This window comes from Salvelinus namaycush, chromosome 23 (genome assembly GCF_016432855.1).
Source record: "Salvelinus namaycush isolate Seneca chromosome 23, SaNama_1.0, whole genome shotgun sequence".
Taxonomy (NCBI): domain Eukaryota; kingdom Metazoa; phylum Chordata; class Actinopteri; order Salmoniformes; family Salmonidae; genus Salvelinus; species Salvelinus namaycush.
The window spans coordinates 41,053,797-41,073,655 of NC_052329.1; the positions used below are offsets into that span (position 1 = coordinate 41,053,797).

General features: G+C 40.3%; 1 protein-coding gene across 1 annotated transcript; it reads left to right on the top strand.

The window, feature by feature from the left end:
• The first annotated feature begins 463 nt into the window (after nucleotides 1-463).
• LOC120018435 (mediator of RNA polymerase II transcription subunit 29-like) lies at nucleotides 464-3,590 on the top strand. Its single transcript, XM_038961630.1, has 4 exons — nucleotides 464-635; nucleotides 2,292-2,350; nucleotides 2,451-2,535; nucleotides 2,741-3,590. Exons 1-4 carry the CDS (start codon nucleotides 483-485, stop codon nucleotides 2,966-2,968), a joined length of 525 nt encoding a protein of 174 aa, XP_038817558.1. The 5' UTR covers nucleotides 464-482; the 3' UTR covers nucleotides 2,969-3,590.
• Nucleotides 3,591-19,859: the final 16,269 nt, after the last annotated feature.

The following is a 19,859-nucleotide window of genomic DNA, read 5'->3' on the forward strand; positions in this document are numbered from 1 at the left end:
TCACTACAATGCATAAACTGTGATATGTTTTTCACTTGTAGCAAATATATTTAGTCCTAAAACCAGGAAATAAGTTATCTGGTTCAGCCAACCATATGAGAAAAATGAATGGCGAAAGAATATGGTTTTGGAATAAACACTGAAAATAAGGTTTGAGGTTAACACAGGTTTAGGAGATCTTATACGCTTTGTTCTATGAGATAATATGACCTTTGTGAATTATGAAGCCTTTGCAATTTGTGTTTTATTATTACACAAATTCTTCTAAATTCACAATGTGAAGTTAGCTGATGATAATATCATAGAGCAAAACGTATAACATATCCCAAGCCGTGTTTACCACAGACCTTATTTTCGGCGTTTATCCCAAAACCCTACAAAAACGACATTCATTTTTCACCCCACCCAGTAGGTGGTGGCAACAAACCATGAAAGAATGTAGTCCCCTGCAAAACTTCCCCGAAGAAGAAGTTCACAAAAAAATGGCTGCACAGCAGCAACCCGGTGGACCGATTCCTCAAGTTGGAATGCAGCAAGCTGCTACACTTCAACAACAGCAGTTGAGTCAACAGCAAGATTTCGACCCTGTTCATCGATTCAAAATGCTTATTCCACAATTAAAAGAGAGCCTCCAGGTACTCCACGTTTTGTTTACATGAGCTGGTAACAATGGCTGGTCAGTCTGGTCTCTTCACTGCCACACAGAGGGGAAAAGGCGAATTTTCGACCAACCTTTACTTGGCGATCCTTCCAGTAATCCAACAATGTGTACGCTGCCATCTGTCAATTTCAAATATTCTCATTGATTGAGACGGGTGAGTGTCATTCAGCCAGTAGTTAAATTGGGAGGTGAGGTGGGGGGCGTCTTTTAGTTCGGGGGCACTCAGCCAAGGTTGTAGCCAGCTGACTAACTCTAGAACTCTAGCCTTAACCAGCGTTAGAGTTCTCAATCAATCCGGCATATAACAGCTGGATCAATGAACTGCAATACTGACGCTCTGTTATAACGTTACTAATCCTGTTTGTGATACGGGTTTGGAAACATTTTGGAACTTTAACATTCACATCAGTGAGAAAAAAATCTTGCAAATACATAAGGTAAACTTACTGTAGGCAGTTTAGCAAAGTTGCGTCCTGGTTGCTCCCGGCAGAATGTAACAACACTGGGCGAACAATGGTAAGAAACTTCCTCCCCAGTTAAGCTCCCGGTGATGAGAGGAGGAAGTGTAGTCGGTGTTGAAAATACAATTGCCGGGTGTAAACAGAAAGCAACTTTGCTAAACTACGTACAGTAAGTATCTGTTGTATTTTTACAATTATTTATTGCTTATATGAAAGTTAAATTCCAAATATTTCCAAACCTATATCGCATGTGAGGTGTAGGCAGGGCCCTATAGGCCTATGTGAGTTTAGAGAGTTTCGACGCTCCGTCAGCGGTCGTTGCATTGCCCCTTAGCTAATCATAACGGAAATTAAATGACTCCAAAGGCATCAAATGGTGTCATGAGAAGGGCTAGTAGCTCACCTGTGTAATGACTGGGCATGCATGTTTCCCCCCCTGTGCCACTCGCAATTTGAAAGCGCCCAGAGGAGTATTATTTTCTCCCATAGAATGCGACAAGCTTGAATAGGTCAACTATTCTACTATGGGGTTGTCTACTGTTGTTGACTGAGGAAATATTAAATGTGGACAATTTTCCATTATATAATTCAAAATTAGCATTACCAAAGGTGCCTGTGCCACACCTGGCTCTAATTTGGATCATAGGGGAAGGGTTTGGGACGCAGCCCAATTCAACCCATTCAAGATTTCTGAGTCGCACTCATGACATGCATAACACCCACCTGTCTCGAGAAGATTTGAAGTAGACAAGATGGCAGCGTACACATTGTTGGATTACCTAATGGAGCAAAAAAATAGATTTAATTTAACAACGGAGCATTTTCTAAGTTCAAATGAACCATCTGCAACTAGCCAATGCGTTGTCTTCCATGTTGGGAGTTGAGGACGTATAGACAAGTTGGTTGAAAATTCTCTGTGCTACGCTTTACACTACCTAAATAATAACGCCCATCAGCCAGCTGGAACAGTAGTAATGGTCAGACTAGGCAATATTTTTAATGCCTACCTTTTTTAGTTGAACTGCAAATAGTGGTCAGAGACGGTGAGTATGGTGATAATGCAATATAATATGTATGCATAGTAACAAAATATTCTATTTACCTATGTACAGGGTTGCAAAATGTAGCTACACCAAATATAGGATAACTAAGCATTATTTTCTGTCTAGAATGTCATGAAGATTGCCTCTTTAAATTTGGGACATAATACATCAATTGACAATGGCATGTAAGTACCCTTTTCCCCCCTAACTCTCAATGGTACATACACAGCCTATAAGTGTGTATTTTCTGGACCTGGAGATGCACAACTTTCCTTTGTGTTTCAGAAAGAGCAGTGATGCCAGTGTACAGCGGTTTGACAAGAGTCTGGAAGAGTTTTATGCCCTATGTGATCAGCTGGAACTCTGCTTAGTGAGTCTCACACACACACAACCTGCTTGTATTTCCATGCTCCAGTGAAATAGTTCACCACCTCCTGTTACTACACATGTCTTCTTTCTATTTGGCTTTTAGACTACCAAGCATCATTCACCATATTTTTATGAGTTTATGAATCGATAAAGCTGGCAGCCTGGTCATCCTCTCACTATTACTCCTCTGTTGTTTCCCCCCATAGCGGCTTGCCTACGAGTGCTTATCCCAGAGCATTGACAGTGCCAAGCACTCTCCTAACCTGGTCCCAACAGCCACCAAGCCTGACACCGTGCAGACAGAGTCCCTGTCCTACTCACAGTACCTCAGCATGATCAAGTCGCAGATCTCCTGCGCCAAAGACATTCATAACGCTCTATTGGAGTGCTCCAAGAAAATCGCAGGCAAGGGCCAGCCACCAGGAGTCCTGTAGAAATGGGCATTTCATTATATTATTATTTTTCTAAAGTTATTTGTATTTTTTTTTTGTAATGATTGATAAAGACATACAAAGTTGATTTAACTGTTTAACGGATGCCCCTCTTCACTTTTCTTCCCCCCAAAAATCTGAAAAGTAGCAAAAATAATGTCCTCGAGCATCACGTAATGAGAGTTACAACTTCCTCAGATTATGGAAAACCAACTGTGCCTCAGATCCAGCCAGTCATAATTTCAACAACGCTATCCCACTTTTGACACCAATGGGGTCTTGACGACGTCACTAGGTGTTGAACTAAGGTTGCTATAGTATTTTTACAAGCCAATGCCCTTTTTTTATTTCGTTCGCTCGCTCGCTTCACAAAAATAAAATCTGTTAAACACTTAAAGCTGCAATGCCCAGTGGTGAAACAGTGATGTTCGTTTGCGATATTACGACAACGAAGTTACTGACAGACGTTTTCTTCCCCTCGACATCATTGCATGCGTGACAGAAAAGCACATAATTAATACTGCCATTGTTTTTAACCATGCTGCTCCATGCTCCTGAGCTTGGCCACAAAATTAAATAAGAGGTGGGACATCTGTGGCACCGTTTCCCGCTACTGTAACCAAAATGATCAAATTCTCGTTAATTTCTCTGTCTTGATTCAGGATGGTGCTTTGCCAGAATGTGGACCGTTTGTCAGCATGCTAGGCTAGCCAATGCTATAGGAGCCCATTGGATTCCATGAAAAAATAACAGTTGGCGTTGGGGGGAATTCAACAACACAACAAAAGTGTTGTTGAATCGAATGGGTTGCTGTATCATTAGCTAACCTAGCATGCTGACAAAGGGCTGTTTAATTAAAAACTCAGTATTTCGATCTTTGATTCATCATTTCGGGATGATTAGGAGTACAGCGAAAAATTTCATCTCTGGCTTGAAGTACGTTTTCCAAGCAATTTTTTGGTCACATTCACATGGTTAGCAGATGTTAATGCGAGTGTAGCGAAATGCTTGCGCTTCTAGTTCCGACAGTGCAGTAATATCTAACAATTTGCCAACAACTACCTAATACACACAAATGTAAAGCAGTGAATGAGAATATGTACATGGAAGTATATGGATGAGCGGCATAGGCAAGGTGCAATAGATAGTATAAAATGCAGTATATACGTGATATGAGTAAGATATGTAAACATTATTAAAGTGGCATTATTTAGAGTGCATGTTATAAAGTGACCCATTTATTAAAGTGGCCAGTGATTGGGTCTCAATGTAGGCAGCAGCCTCTTTGAGTTAGTGATAGAAGCTGTTTTTCAGTTTCTCGGTCCTAGCTTTGATGCACCTGTACTGACCTCGCCTTCTGGATGGTAGCGGTGTGAACAGGCAGTGGCTTGGGTGGTTGATGGCCTTGATGATCTTTTTGGCCGGGCTCTGGTGGTCCACATTCTGGCACAGCACTGTTCCGAATTCAAGAGAGAAATGAACAAGTCTGATCATTTTGACTACCGCTGCTGTGAGTTCAGCTTTAATCAAGTTTGTATGCCCCAAGGTGTAAATATTATTTTGTTTTGTCACATTACCTAATATAACCACCAGAGAAGTGACCGAGTCATGTGTTGGGAATTCTGTACCAAAGCTGTCCAAAACCAGCTACTATTCAACCAAACTGCAAAACCTCTGTGTGGCAGAGTAGCTTTGTCTTAATTATAATAAACCTTTTTTACTCACTTTAATTTCTCTTACTTTTACATACATTTTCTATATACACACACAGTCCATTTGGAAAGTATTCAGACCCATTCACTTTTTCCACATTTTGTTACGTTACAGCCTTTTTCTAGAATTGATTAAATAGTTTTTTTTCAGTCAATCTACACAGAATATCCTATAATGACAAAGCAAAAACAGGTTTACACATTTTTGCAAATTTATTTTAAAAAATCAACAAGTATTGAGATCCTTTTTTTATTTTTATTTTTTAATATTTTTTTATTAGTATTGAGATCCTTGTTGAAGCATATTTGGCAGCGATTACAGCCTAGAGTTTTCTTGGGTATGAAAGCAACAAGCTTGGCACACCAGTCTTTGGAGAGTTTTTCCCATTCTTCTCTGCAAATCCTATCAAGCTTTGTCAGGTTGGATGGGAGTGTCGCTGCATAGCTTTTTTCAGGTCTCTCCAGAGGTGTTCTATTTGTTCAAGTCCGGGCACTGGCCACTCAAGGACATTCAGAGACTGTCCCGAAGCCACTCCTGCGTTGTCTTCGCTGTGTGCTTAGGGTCGTTGTCCTGTTAGGTGAACCTTCACCCCAGTCTGAGGTCCTGAGCACTCTGGAGCAGGTTTTCATCTCTCTACTATACTCTGTTCATCTTTCCCTTGATCCTGACAAGTCTCCCAGTCCCTGCTGCTGAAAAATATCCCCCCCAGCATGATGCTGCCACCACCATGTTTCACTGTAGGGATGGTGCCAGGTTTCCTCCAAACAAGACACTTGGCATTCAGGCCAAAGAGTTCAATCTTGGTTTCATCAGACCAGAGAGTCTTGTTTCTCATGGTCTGAGAGACCTTTAGTTGCCATTTGGCGAACTACAAGCGGGCTGTCATGTGCCTTTTTACTGAAGAGTGGCTTCCGTCTGGCCACTCTACCATAAAGACCTGATTTGTTAGAGTGCTGCAGAGATGGTTGTCCTTCTGGAAGGTTCTCCCATCTCCACAGAGGAACTCTGGAGCTCTGTCAGAGTGACCATTGGGTTCTTGGTCACCTCCCTGAATAAGGCCCTTCTCCCCCGAATGCTCAGTTTGGCTGGGCGGCCAGCTCTAGGAAGAGTCCTGGTGGTCCCAAACTTCTTCCATTTAAGAATGATGGAGGCCACTGTGATCGTGGGTACATTCAATTCTGCAGATATATATTTTTTTGGTGCCTTTCCCCAGATCTGTGCCTCGACACAATCCTGTCTCGGTGCTCAACGGCCAATTCCTTCGACGTCATGGCTTGGTTTTTGCTCTGACATGCACTGTCAACTGTGGGACCTTTTATATTGACAGGTGTGTACCTTTCCAAATCATGTCCAATCAATTTAATTTAACACAGGTGGACTCCAATTAAGTTGTTGAAACATCTCAAGGATGATCGATGGAAACAGGATGCAGCTGAGCTCAACTTCGAGTCTCATAGCAAAGGGTCTGAATAGTTATGTAAAGGTATTTCTGTCTTTTTAATACATTTTCAAAAATGTCTAAACCTGTTTTCGCTTTGTCATTATAGGGTATGGTTTGTGGATTTGAGGGGGGAAAGTATTTAATCAATTTTAGAATAAAACTGTAACGAAACAAAATGTGGAAATTGTGAAAGGGTTTGAATACTTTCTGAGTGCACTGTATGTATATATGTATGTGTATATTTCGGGTTTTTATTTTTACTATTCTCTACATTGTTGAATAATAGTGAAGACATCAAAACTATGAAATAACACACATGGAATCATGTAGTACCCAAAAAAGTTTTAAACAAATCAAAATATATTTGAGATTCTTCAAAGTAGCCACCCTTTGCCTTCACGACAGCTTTGCACACTCTTGGCATTCTCTCAACCAGCTTCACCTGGAATGCTTTCCCAACAGTCTTGAAGGAGTTCCCACATATGCAGAGCACATGTTGACTGCTTTTCCTTCACTCTGCGATCCAACTCATCCCAAACCATCTCAGTTGAGTTGAGGTCGGGTGATTGTGGAGGCCAGGTCATCTGATGCAGCACTCCATCACTCTCCTTCTTGGTCAAATAGCCCTTACACAGCCTGGAGGTGTGTTGGGTCATTGTCCTGTTGAAAAACAAATGATAGTCCCACTAAGCGCAAACCAGATGGGATGGCGTGTCGCTGCAGAATGCTGTGTTAGCCATGCTGGGTAAGTGTGCCTTGAATTCTAAATAAATGACAGACAGTGTCACCAACAAAACACCATCACACCTCCTCCTCCATGCTTCACGGAACCAGACATGCGGAGATCATCATCCGTTCATGTACTCTGCGTCTCACAAAGACACAGCGGTTGGAACCAAAAATCTCAAATTTGGACTCATCAGACCAAAGGACAGATTCCACCGCTCTGATGTCCATTGCTTGTGTTTCTTGGCCCAAGCAGGTCTCTTCTTCTTATTGGTGTCCTTTAGTACTTGTTTCTTTGCAGCAATTTGACCATGAATGCCTGATTCACACAGTATCCTCTGAACAGTTGATGTTGTCTGTTACTTGAACTCTGATGCATTTATTTCGGCTGCAATCTGAGGTGCAGTTATTAACTAATGAATTTATCCTCTGCAGCAAAGGTAACTCTGGGTCTTCCTTTACTGTGGCGGTCTTCATGAGAGCCAGTTTCATCATAGCGCTTAGATGGTTTTGCGACTGCGCTTGAAGAAACTTTCAAAGTTCTTGAAATTGTCCGGATTGACTGACCTTCATGTCTTAAAGTAATGATGGACTGTCATTTCTCTTTGCTTATTTGAGCTGTTCTTGCCATAATATAGACTTGGTCTTGTTGTGGAAATTCTTACAGAGGGACACTCAAAGTCAATCTTAAATGAATCATTGTTTATTGTCAGAGCGCTGGAGAGGTTCCAACAAACTTAATGCACCATAGGGAACGTCTGTCAGAAGCTCTAATGGGGCAGTCCCGTTTGTTCTCTTATATACTGCAGACAAGTCATATTTGCATGTTTTTTCTTATTCATCATTAACGTTTGCTTCATTCATGTGACTAACTAGTACTGGGTCATGCATGTGACAGACCAATACCTCATGAGGCTTCTTCTCTAAACTGAGACCTTGAAACGGATATATTAAAACAGGGGTCTGGGCGTACTGCTAAATTGCTAAAAGACAGATATTCAAATTGCTGAGGTTTAGTAACAGAAGTCAGAACGACCACCGAGAACTTGTCTTTTACGTATACAGCAACACCACCAGCCTTAGATTTACCATCTGTACAAAAAACATTGTTACCATTTATGCCAATATTTTTGTCTGTAATAGATTTTTTGAGCCAGGTTTCAGAAAGCATAAACGGTTAGCAGTTTTTATCCATATATTCACGAAATCAAGCTTCGGAAGAAGTCTTCTTACATTCATATGCAGAAACTTCAGGCCACTCTGACTACTTAATTCAGCAGGGGTAAGAATGTCAGGACCTGGATTAGATTGCACATTTCCAGACAGTAGAAGCAGCAAGATAATGGCAAGTCTAGATCGGGGGTTACAACATTTGGATTTACAGACAGCACTTGAACGACAATCCATAGTCACTAGAGTCTTTAATGCCACATATTTGAGGAGATGTGTAAAGTCCAGAGAGACAGTCCTGACATGTAAGCGCAAGAGTCTGATTTCTCCCATGTTGTTTGGGAGAAATGTGCATAGTTCTCACATGTATTTACAAAGCAAGCGTGTGGTTTCTCACAAAACTCGAGGGAGAAACAGTCATATATCTTCATTCACAGAGCAACGGGCTCTAAAAGTATCGCCAACATTGTCGAAGCCAAGGGTAGACAACAGCAAAATGAACAACAGCAACATGTTTGTTTATTGCCCGAAGAATCACTATTCAAATAGTCCAACAGCAGATTAATAAAAAGTCAGCGATGTAGGCAAGCAAAACTGCGGGGGGAGAGAGAGTGGCGAGGGCACCTGTACCAGACTGGGAGAGACAGATCCAGGCAGCCGGGGAGCAGTGCAGCAGGTGAAGAAAGCACTAGATTTGAGCTTCTATCAAAGGAGGTTCTATCAAATTACATCATTATCATAAAACATAAAGGTTATACTTCTAGTAACTACATCATTATAATGAATCCTAATTAAGCTAAAATCTACAATCAAAGGTTATAATCAGCGGGAGTGAGTATCAAAAATACACATAAGGGATCTGTAAATTCAGAGGTGAATAAATCTCACCCATTGTTTCTATATCTCTTACCACAATAGGGTTGCATTGACCTATGTTTTTCACTAAGTGCGAAATCAACTGGGACGTCAAAATAAAAAACCTTGTTTAACAATTCTGCTAAGAACTTCAAAAAGTTGGTGCTGGCTCTTCAGCTCAGTGTTCCACATCATGGAAACAGATTACCTTACCCTCAACTTGTTCAACAAAAACAACCTTCAATCATTACTCATTGTCCGTAATCTACAGGGAGACATGGGAGCTCATCCAGAGTTGGCAGCTCATTTTAGGTTCATCATCGTCTGGAGGAGCAGAAAACATGATAGCTGCTGAAATCTTACCAGCCATGGAGGCACAGATTGCCTTACAGCATGTTAATTACACAATTAAGCAAACTAAACAAAAAACACATGCTGCAGCCCATTGGGCAATTTGGGATCTCCAACTACCAAACAAGGATTCCAACCAAGTTGCAAGCGCCCACTCTGTTTTTTGGGGAAGGACTCTTAGAAATAGGGGCCTAGTGGTTAGAGGGTTGGGCCAGTAACCGAAAGGTTGGTGGATGGAATCCCTGAGCTGACAAGGTAAGAATCTGTTGTTCTGCCCCTGAACAAGGCAGTTAACCCACTGTTCCTAGGCTGTCATTGTAAATAAGAATTTGTTCTTAACTGACTTGCCTAGTTAAATACATTTAAAAAAAAAAATAATGGTGGCAATGTATTTGTCAAGATCCGTCACATTAGAAGAGTGATCTGGGACAAAAGTACAACATGCATCGCCAATGATTGCACAAGTGCCCCCTTGACCTGCAGAGCCAATTTACGTAATTCTTTTAGCATTTTAGCATTTCCTTTTAGCATTTCCGTCTCTAGAGATCTCCTAAATTTGGTCTAGGGCACATGCATATTGACTTTCACAGGGAAGAGAGAGAGAGCACATATTATAACAATTTCACACCAACCTTGATTGGGGCAAGGTTAGACCAATTTACAATCTAGTGGCTCTCCTCACAATTTAGGTGCATGGCTCTGTCTCTAGAAGCCTTGCTTTTCCAAATCATAATTATAACTGTTGATTAAATTATCCAACCCAAATGTAGAATGACAGTCTTTAGTGCTTCACAATGGTTCTATAACTTTAATGTAAGACCCTCAACTTAGCACACACCATTTATTGTCAGAATGTACATTTCCATTGACATACAATACATTCATCTTATATTTCTAAGGTTAACTATTCTCTTGGTAATGACAGATTGGTATCTCAAAGCATTCTTAGTCTAAATGACCTATACATTTCGCAGTGTGCAGACCTCCAAAATCAACTTGATACCCCAAATAAACAATTTTGGATAAGCCTAAATCAATTATGGGCACGGTTGACCACCCCCCCTCCCTTACGGCACTCATCCTGCTGGCGTTTCTTCATGTTCTTCTTCATATAGTGTTTCAGTTCGTCCTCCCAATGGCACGTTCAAAGTGGATGGCCCTTGATAATGTCTCACCTGAGCCGCCACTGTCCGTGTCCATTTTCACACCAGCAGCATGAGAGATGTTTGGATGGGATCTCCCGCCATACTCACTCCACGTGGACTCAGCTCGCACTCCTGAGATAAAAGGAATGAGAGAAAAGATAGTTGATAGCTTCTACTGGATTCTGGGTATAGGTTGCTGGCTCTGACTCAGGTCTCACGGTAGAAGTGGTGAAGGACCATTTTAGCCATTGCTTCAGCCAGTTAGGGGTGTTGAGGTTCACACTGTTCTTGGTCAAATTATCCCTTCCATGCATCTAGACACATCTGTGGTCACCTTCGCCATAACCTCGAGAGAGGACAGATCAGAACAACAGTTTGGTTTAGGGCATTTCTGATTCAGGAAATCCAGACAAATGATTTACTGATTTACAAATTATTACTACTACCAATATTCTTAAAACAGATTTCTAAAACAAATGTCAAAGAGAATAACACATAGTTGATACCATATTTTTTTCCCAAAGTGGCTTATACTCCCCTATCACCTTGGCGATCTCACTGCAGAGTTACAGTTCAGGGAGTTAGAAGGCTAATTCTTAGGGAGATATCCCGACCATCCAGCACACCCAATCTGGTGAGATTTGTTATTGAAGCAGGACAAAAACAAAGAAAAGAAAAGAAAACAACAGCAATAAACATATGTCACTCGAGGTGGGGAAAACTTCAATTCATTTGGAGTAACTGTCAATCATTACCAACATATTTTTTCCTTTTACATCATGATTGCGTCCACAATAACAATAACAACACTGCCTGTTAAATCGAAAATAAACCAATTAGAATAACAATTTTTTTAAATTAGAATTGCACTCTTGATAACCCCATAAGGAAATAATTGTATCCTTGTATCCTACAAGGTAATGGTAAAATAGACTAAAGACAGGTGTCCCTCATTCAGGGGCAGCGCTCTCTCTCTGTCTTCTCGTGGGCCGAATCACACATGGGACTATTGATAAATTATAAACTTCTTCTAATTATTAGTGTTTACATAGCCCACTTAAATCTCACCCAATGTCGCCAGTCTTTCTAGTGAGGGTGGTCAGGCCTCACTACGAAGTCAGAACAGAGGTCAGAGGTCAGTCAGCCCTATTAAGTGAGTGTTTGTTTTCCTGTCCCTCAAACATTATTTAAAGATATTTCAAACATTTAGTGTATCAGGTTTACATTGGGTTTTCCACTATATTTCTTCTAATCAAGAGAACTCTGACAATAGAAACTTCAGAAAATTTCATTTTTGTACAGCATCCTAAAACCCAAATAAAAAGACCCCACACAAGAAATCAAACAGAGTATTAACCACTAACACATTGTCATTAAAAGGTGGGTTGTGTGTGGGTGCTGGCGTGTATATAGTAAATATTGTAGGGTAAAAACTAATAAAATGGCCAGGCCTTACTGAATTTGGGAGCTCCCTTACCAGCTGGATCTGAGTGCCTTTAACTGCTCTCCCAAGGCACTTGCCTTAGGAAGCCTTTCAAAGGGAGAGATACAGAATCATTGATAAACATTTTTAAAAACTTGGTAGCGGACATTCCATCAGTTGTATAGAGAACTATACTTCAGACACATTGAATAGGCACCTTCTAAAGTAAACAATCCCAGAGCCCCTCTCTTGTAATCATTGTCATTTTGATCTGTTGCATTGACATACAATTCTGTACAAACTGTACCTAATTTCCCCACTGTCTCTCTTAGAGCCTGTTTGAGTTCAGTGTTTACTGGCGGCTATCTATTGTTTCACAAGAAGGTTATCTCCAACCCAAACAACAGATGACTTTAAACATGAGAGCAGTGGACCAGGCCTTTAAGAGTGAGTTGCCTCTAATTTAATATCAGTCCCAAAGCTCAATCTTCTACAAATTACTCAAATATTGCATTATTAGAATGCTATCTGAAAGCCAATTACTATTCACTTTGTTACTTTCACTAGTCTCCATATCAATTTCCTTCAACTAGGACTCCCTTCTTCCCAATAGGAAAACCTTCTCAATCTACTACTACTAATACACACGGATCACTCTCAAACAACATTCTGCTTTTCCCCCTATTGCAATGTTTAAAACAAAACAAACATCCTCCATATTGGAAGGTCTTGTTTTCATTTTAGTCTACCCTAACAATGTTACTCTTAATATTTATTTCACGTTTCTGTGGAATTATTCACTTTCTGCTTCGCACTAATTAAATGTATATTATTTTAAGATTCATATTTAGTGCCGAAGGGGAGAGATAAACAGTTATTATAATGTCACGCCCTGACCTTAGAGAGCCTTTTTATGTCTCTATTTGGTTTGGTCAGGGTGTGATTTGGGGTGGGCATTCTATGTTTTGTTTTCTATGATTTTGTGTTTCTATGTTTTGGCCGGGTATGGTTCTCAATCAGGGACAGCTGTCTATCGTTGTCTCTGATTGGGAACCATACTTAGGTAGCTATTTTTTCCCTCCTTTCGTTGTGGGTAGTTGTCTTTGTTTGTGGCACTATAGCCCTTAAGCTTCACGGTCGTTTTTGTATTGTTTATTGTTTTTGTTGGCGTCATTCCAAAATAAAAGTAATGTACGCTCACCACGCTGCACCTTTGTCCGCTTCTTCCAGCATCGGCCGTGACATATAACTGGGCTAGCCCTGCCTATCAGTCCACTTTCATTGGAATGTTCTATCCATAAGGTTTCTGGCACCTGAGACAAAACAGACTGGGAGGCAGTGTCAGACGAGTGGTTCAATTTGCCTGCTTACTCATTGTTTTAATATCTCATTGTTTGGGATATCAATGAAAACTCCATTGGGAGTACAATAAATTGTAGCCTTAAGTTTAGTTAACAGAAAATCATGTTCAACGTTAATTTGTACTATTTATCGTTTTATTATTGTTATACCTTTATTTCAACAAGGAACACAGACTGAGACCAAGGTCTCTTTTACAGCTGGACCCTGCGTATACATGTTTGCACATACAGTTTAGGTACACTGATTAAGAAACTAAACAAGACAAACAAAATGATCACAGATAACAGAAAAAAAAATACAGCAGCAGATTACATTTACACATAGGTTATTCCCCTAACAGCACAAGAACTTGCATCTGAAACAGTTACAAGCAATACAAAATAAAAATCCTATTGGTTAGGGGAAAGTCAAGTCCCGTACAATGTTTTAACCTTATCATACCTCACATTATCCATAAAGGGACCACTCTGAACATTTCTCAGAATACTATTTACACCACTTACGTACGTCTACTTGTGGGTGTGCAAGTTGTATAATATTATAATTCTTCATATTGTTACTTCATCAGATCTCCAGTAACCCATTATTCTCAATATTATGTTACTTTATCTCTAGTAACCCATTATACACTTGTGTTACATCACAAATTCCTCCTCAACCCCAGTGTTCTATTCATACAGGGATTTGAATATTCCCTCTAGTGTTCTGTTTATCAGCATATTCGGGAATTGTACTTACTCCTTTCATATCTCCACTTACATAATAACGTTATACCATCAAACTCCACTGATGATTCACGTTATCCTCATGTAATCGAAAGTCATGTTAACCTTAGAGACATGTTATCCTCGTTACTAATGAGACATGTTATCATGTTATCCTCGTCACTAACAAGACATGTTATCCTCTGAGACATGTTACGTAGGAGATTTCGGAGACATTTCTGAGACATCCTCTACCTCTCGATCCAACGGCGGTGGTGGACAGAACCCTAGATAATGTCACAGATTGAAAAACTCAACCCACAGAATTGATTGGGGCATTCATTCACCTCTTTCACAGGTGTGCTAGTCGCCAGACAGCTCTCATTCACTCTGTAATTTATAGCTGAACTTCAATCAGCAATCACACGTGAGCAAGTCTCCTGACAGCTCTCATTCACCCAATCATTTATAGGTACATTTGAATCTCAATCTTGTTATCCAAATTTCAATCAGCTTAATATCCAAAATTCAATCTGATTATCCAAATTCCAATCTTAATAGTAATCATTTCAATCCATTTATTATCCACATTTCAATCATTCCAAATTTCAATCAGCTTAATATGTCATTTCTCACATCCACATTCACTCAGTACTATTCCCAAACACACTTGGTAATCTTCCTCATTACCCCATGTGCATCTTCAACGATCCCCTTGTTGTTACTTGCTATGCACCATATGTATCTTCAACGGTTCTCTTGCCGCTACTTGCTATACATATAAATAACACCCCATATTCAAAACTACCTTGTGTTGTTTTATAGTGGCTGCAGACCACGTAGACGTTTCTTGTAAATGCCTACAGACAGCTGTCAGCAGGGCTTTTCATTGTACCATTACGCCCTCTCTCTAGTCTTCTCATAAAACTAGTGAATAGTCTTCTCTGTAAGACTATGGGTACCTTTTTTATCAGTGGTGTAAAGTACTTAAGTAAAAATACTTTAAAGTACTACTTAAGTATTTTTTGGGGTATCTGTACTTTACAATTTTTGACAACTTTTACTTCACTACATTCCAAAAGAAAATGATTTACTTTTTACTCCATACATTTTTCCTGACACCCAAAAGTACTTGTTAGATTTTGAATGCTTAGCAAGACAGAAAATGGTCCAATTCGCACACTTAACAAGAGAATATCCCTGGTCATCCCTACTGCCTCTGATCGGGCGGACTCACTAAACACAAATGCTTTGTTTTTAAATGATGTCTGAGTGTTGGAGTGTGACCCTGGCTATCCGTAAATAAATAAATAAAGAAAATTGTGCCATCTGGTTTGCTTAATATAAGGAATTTTAAATGATTCATACTTTTACTTTTAATAGTTAAGTATATTTAAGCAACTACATTTACTTTTGATACTTAACTATATTTTAAACCAAATACTTTTTTACTCAAGTAGTATTTTACTGGGTGACATTCACTGTTACTTGAGTCCTTTTCTATTAAGGAATCTTTACTTCTACTCAAGCATGAGAATTTAGTACTTTTTCCACCTCTGCTTTTTATGCGTATTTCCTCTTGGGCAGCTCACAGTAAGGGTCTGGTCTGGGCGAGTCTCGTTGTCTTTTGGTCAGACAGGAATTTCCCTCACGCTTCATAAAATACGCCACCTGTTTTCCTCGCTGACCCCCACTGGAAAGCTCCGCAGGCAGAATCAATCATCCTGTTCGTTGATGCCAAATTGTTGTGGAAATTCTTACAGAGGGACACTCAAAGTCAATCTTAAATGAATCATTGTTTATTTTCAGCGAGCTGGAGAGGTTCCAACAAACTTAATGCACCATAGGGAACATCTGTCAGAAGCTCTAATGGGGCAGTCTTGTTAGTTCTCTTATATACTGCAGACAAGTCATATTTGCATGTTTTAGCTTATAATTAATTCATCATTAAAGTTTGCTTCCTTCATGTGACCGACCAATACTAGGTCATGATTGTGACAGACCCATACCTTACAACATTTCTTCTCTAAGCTGAGACCTTGAAACAGATATCATAACAAGGGTCTGGGCAAACTGCAAATACTGATAGTGAGGGTTCGTTCAATCAGTCACTTGCATGAACACAGAAAGCAGTTATTAGAAAAGCACAAACATAAAACACAGAAATGTATAAAATAGAAAAGCACCAATATAACATTTTCCATCACAGTCTTTTAACAAATAGGGCTATCTTCTGTATACCACCACTACCTTGTTACAACACAACTGATTGGCTCAAACATGTTAAGAAGGAAAGAAATTCCACAAATTAACTTTTAACAAGGCACACCTGTTCAATGAAATGCATTCCAGGTGACTTCCTCATGAAGCTGGTTGAGAGAATGCCAAGCGTGTGCAAAGCTGTCATCAAGGCAAAGGATGGCTACTTTGAAGAATCTCAAATATAAAATATATTTTGATTTGTTTAACACTTTTTTGGTTAGTGCATGATTCCATATGTGTTATTTCATAGTTTTGATGTCTTCACTATTATTCTACAATGTAGAAAATAGAAAAAAATTATGAAAAACCCTTGAATGAGTAGGTGTGTCCAATCCTTTGACTGGTACAGTATATACTGTCCCTTCGAAAAGTGTTCAGAACCCTTGATATTTTCCACATTTTGTTACGTTACAGCCTTTTTCTAAAATGTATTAAATAGTTTTCCCCCGCCCATTAATCTACACACAATACCCCACAATGACAAAGTAAAGAACTGGTATTAGACATTTCTGCTAATTTATATTTAAAAAAAAAATGAAATCACATTTACATAAGTATTCAGACCCTTTACTCATCAATTTGTTGAAGCATCTTTGCCAGCGATTACAGCTTCGATGGATGAAGTTTGGAAGACTCTTCCTAGAGCTGGCCGCCTGGCTAAACTGAGCAATCGGGGGAGAAGGTTATTGGTCAGGGAGGTGACCAAGAACCCGATGGTCACTCTGAGAGAGCTCTTAAGATCCTCTGTGGAAATGAGGGAACCTTCCAGAAAGACAACCATTTCTGCAGCACTCCACCAATCAGGCCTTTATGACAGAGTGACCAGACGGAAGCCACTCCTCGGTAAAAGGCATATGACAGTTTGCCAAAAGACACCTAAAGACTATCAGACCATGAGAAACAATATTCTCTGGTCTGATGAAACCAAGATTGAACTCTTTGGCCTGAATGCCAAGCGTCACGTCTGGAGGAAACCTGGCACCATCCCTACCATGAAGCATGGTGGTGGCAGTATCATGTTGTGGGGATGTTTTTCAGCAGCAGGGACTGTGAGACTAGTCAGGAGAGGCAAAGATGAATGGAGCAAAGTACAGAGAGATCCTTGATGAAAACCTGTTCTAGAGCACCCAGGACCTCAGACTGTGGCGAAGGTTCACCTTCCAACAGGACAACAACCCTAAGCACACAGTCAAGACAACGCAGGAGTGGCTTCGGGACAAGTCTCTGAATGTTCTTGAGTGGCCCAGCCAGAGCCTGGACTTGAACCCGATCGAACATCTCGGGAGAGACCTGAATAGCTGTGGCTCCCCATCCAACCTGACAGAGCTTGAGAGGATCTTCAGAGAAGAATGGGAGAAACTCCCCAAATACAGGTGTACCAAGCTTGTAGCGTCATACTCAAGAAGATTCAAGGCTCTAATCGCCAAAAGTGCTTCAACAAAGTACTGAGTAAAGGGTCGGAGTACTTATGTAAATGTCATATTTCCGTTTTTTCTTTTTTATACATTTGCAAACATTTCTAAACCTGTTTTTGCTTTGTCATTATGCAGTTTTGTGTGTAGATTGATGAGGGGAAAAAACAATTGAATACATTTTAGAATAAGGCTGTAACCTAACAAAATGTGGGAAAAATTGAAGGGGTCTGAATACTTTCCAAAGGCACTGTATGTGTGTCACAGAAGAACAAATGAAGATGTTTGAGGTAAGGTAGCCTCAGACACCCAGGTTTCGATGAGATATGAAAGGATGGCCCAGCGAAACCCAGGTGTCTCATTTCCTTCATCTGCCCTGATGTGATGGAACTGGTCAGGGGAAATCAAATTCCCGGTATTCATCCATTAGCCATCATTTGAGTCTCTTAACCATCATGTATTGTCACAGTCAGATCGAGGAGCGGAAGCCACTTCACACATTCCCTCTGAATCCTAACACCCAGATGTTATTACTGACTTGGCTAATTTATGCATCCCTCTTAAGCTAGATGGGCCATTTACCTTGTTACATAAACACACTGAAGAGTCATGCCACTTTGTCCTGTGAAACCTGAGACAAGAGGCCATCCATGTGACCCAACCGCTCCCATCCTCCCCTGCCTCTTAACTTCTAATTGAGAAGCCTGCATATATGAACATTTGTTGATTTAACATTATAGGTGATTCCTTAATAGAGTTGAAGTCGGAAGTTTACATACACTTAGATTGGAGTCATTAAAAACTCGTTTTTCAACCACTCCACAAATTTCTTGTTAAAAAACTATAGTTTTGGCAAGTCGGTTAGGACATCTACTTTGTGCAAGACACAAGTAATTTTTCCAACAATTGTTTACAGACAGATTATTTAACTTATAATTCACTGTATCACAATTCCAGTGGGTCAGAAGTTTACATATGCTAAGTTGACTGTGCCTTTAAACAGCTTGGAAAATTCCAGAAAATTATGTCATGGCTTTAGAAGCTTCTGCTAGTCTAATTGACATCATTTGAGTCAATTGGACTACCTTCAAACCAAGTGCCTCTTTGCTTAACATCATGGGAAAATCAAAAGAAATCAGCCAAGACCTAAGAAAATGTTTTGTAGATCTCCACAAGTCTGGTTCATCCTTGGGAGCAATTTCCAAACGCCTTAAGCAAGGAAGAAGCCACTGCTCCAAAACTGCCATAAAAAAATCCAGACTACGTTTTGCAACTGCACATGGGGACAAAGATCATACTTTTTGGAGAAATGTCCTCACGTCTGATGAAACAAAAATAGAACTGTTTGGCCATAATGATCATCGTTATGTTTGGAGGATAAAGGGGGATGCTTGCAAGCCGAAGAACACCATCCCAACCGTGAAGTACGGGGGTGGCAGCATCATGTTGTGGGGGTGCTTTGCTGCAGGAGGGACTGGTGCACTTCACAAAATAGATGGTGTCATGAGGAAGGAACATTATTTGGATATATTGAAGCAACATCTCAAGACATCAGTCAGGAAGTTAAAGCTTGGTTGCAATTGGGTCTTCCAAATGGACAATGACCCCAAGCATACTTCCAAAGTTATGGCAAAATGGCTTAAGGACAACAAAGTCAAGGTATTGGAGTGGCCATCACAAAGCTCTGACCTCAATCCTATAGAAAATTTGTGGGCAGAACTGAAAAAGCGTGTGCGAGCAAGGAGGCCTACAAACCTGACTCAGTTACACCAACTCTGTCAGGAGGAATGTGCCAAAATTCACCCAACTTATTGTGGGAAGATTATGGAAGGCTACCCAAAACATTTAACCTCTCTTGGGTAGGGGGCAGTATTTTCACGTCCAGATGAAAAGCGTGCCCAAAGTAAACTGCCTGTTACTCAGGCCCAGAAGCTAGGATATGCATATAATTGGTAGATTTGGATAGGACACACTCTAACACTCTAAAGTTTCTAAAACTGTTAAAATAATGTCTGTGAGTATAACAGAACTGATATGGCAGGCGAAACCCCGAGGACAAACCACCCCCCCCAAACCACCCCCACTATTTTCAATGGCTGTCACTTTTATTATAAGGCAAAGTCCTCCCAGATTGCAGTTCCTAGGGCTTCCACTAGATGTCAACAGTCTTTAGAAAGAGTTCCAGCCTGGTTTTTGGAAAAAAAGGTGGCTCCCATTTTGGCTGTAGTGTTTCCAAGCGCGTGAATGAGAGCGCGTTCTTTGGTATTTTTCTCCGGTAAAGACAATAACGATTCTCTGTCTTAAATTTGATCGTTTATTTACGTATTAGG

What these genes read in the sequence shown, in the direction of transcription:
- LOC120018435 (XM_038961630.1), top strand. Translation starts at nt 483, where the DNA reads ATGGCTGCACAGCAGCAACCCGGTGGACCGATTCCTCAAGTTGGAATG. An exon ending in ACATCAATTGACAATGGCAT is followed by an intron (nt 2,351 to 2,450) that starts GTAAGTACCCTT and finishes TTTGTGTTTCAG; the next exon opens with AAAGAGCAGTGATGCCAGTG. An exon ending in ATCAGCTGGAACTCTGCTTA is followed by an intron (nt 2,536 to 2,740) that starts GTGAGTCTCACA and finishes TTCCCCCCATAG; the next exon opens with CGGCTTGCCTACGAGTGCTT.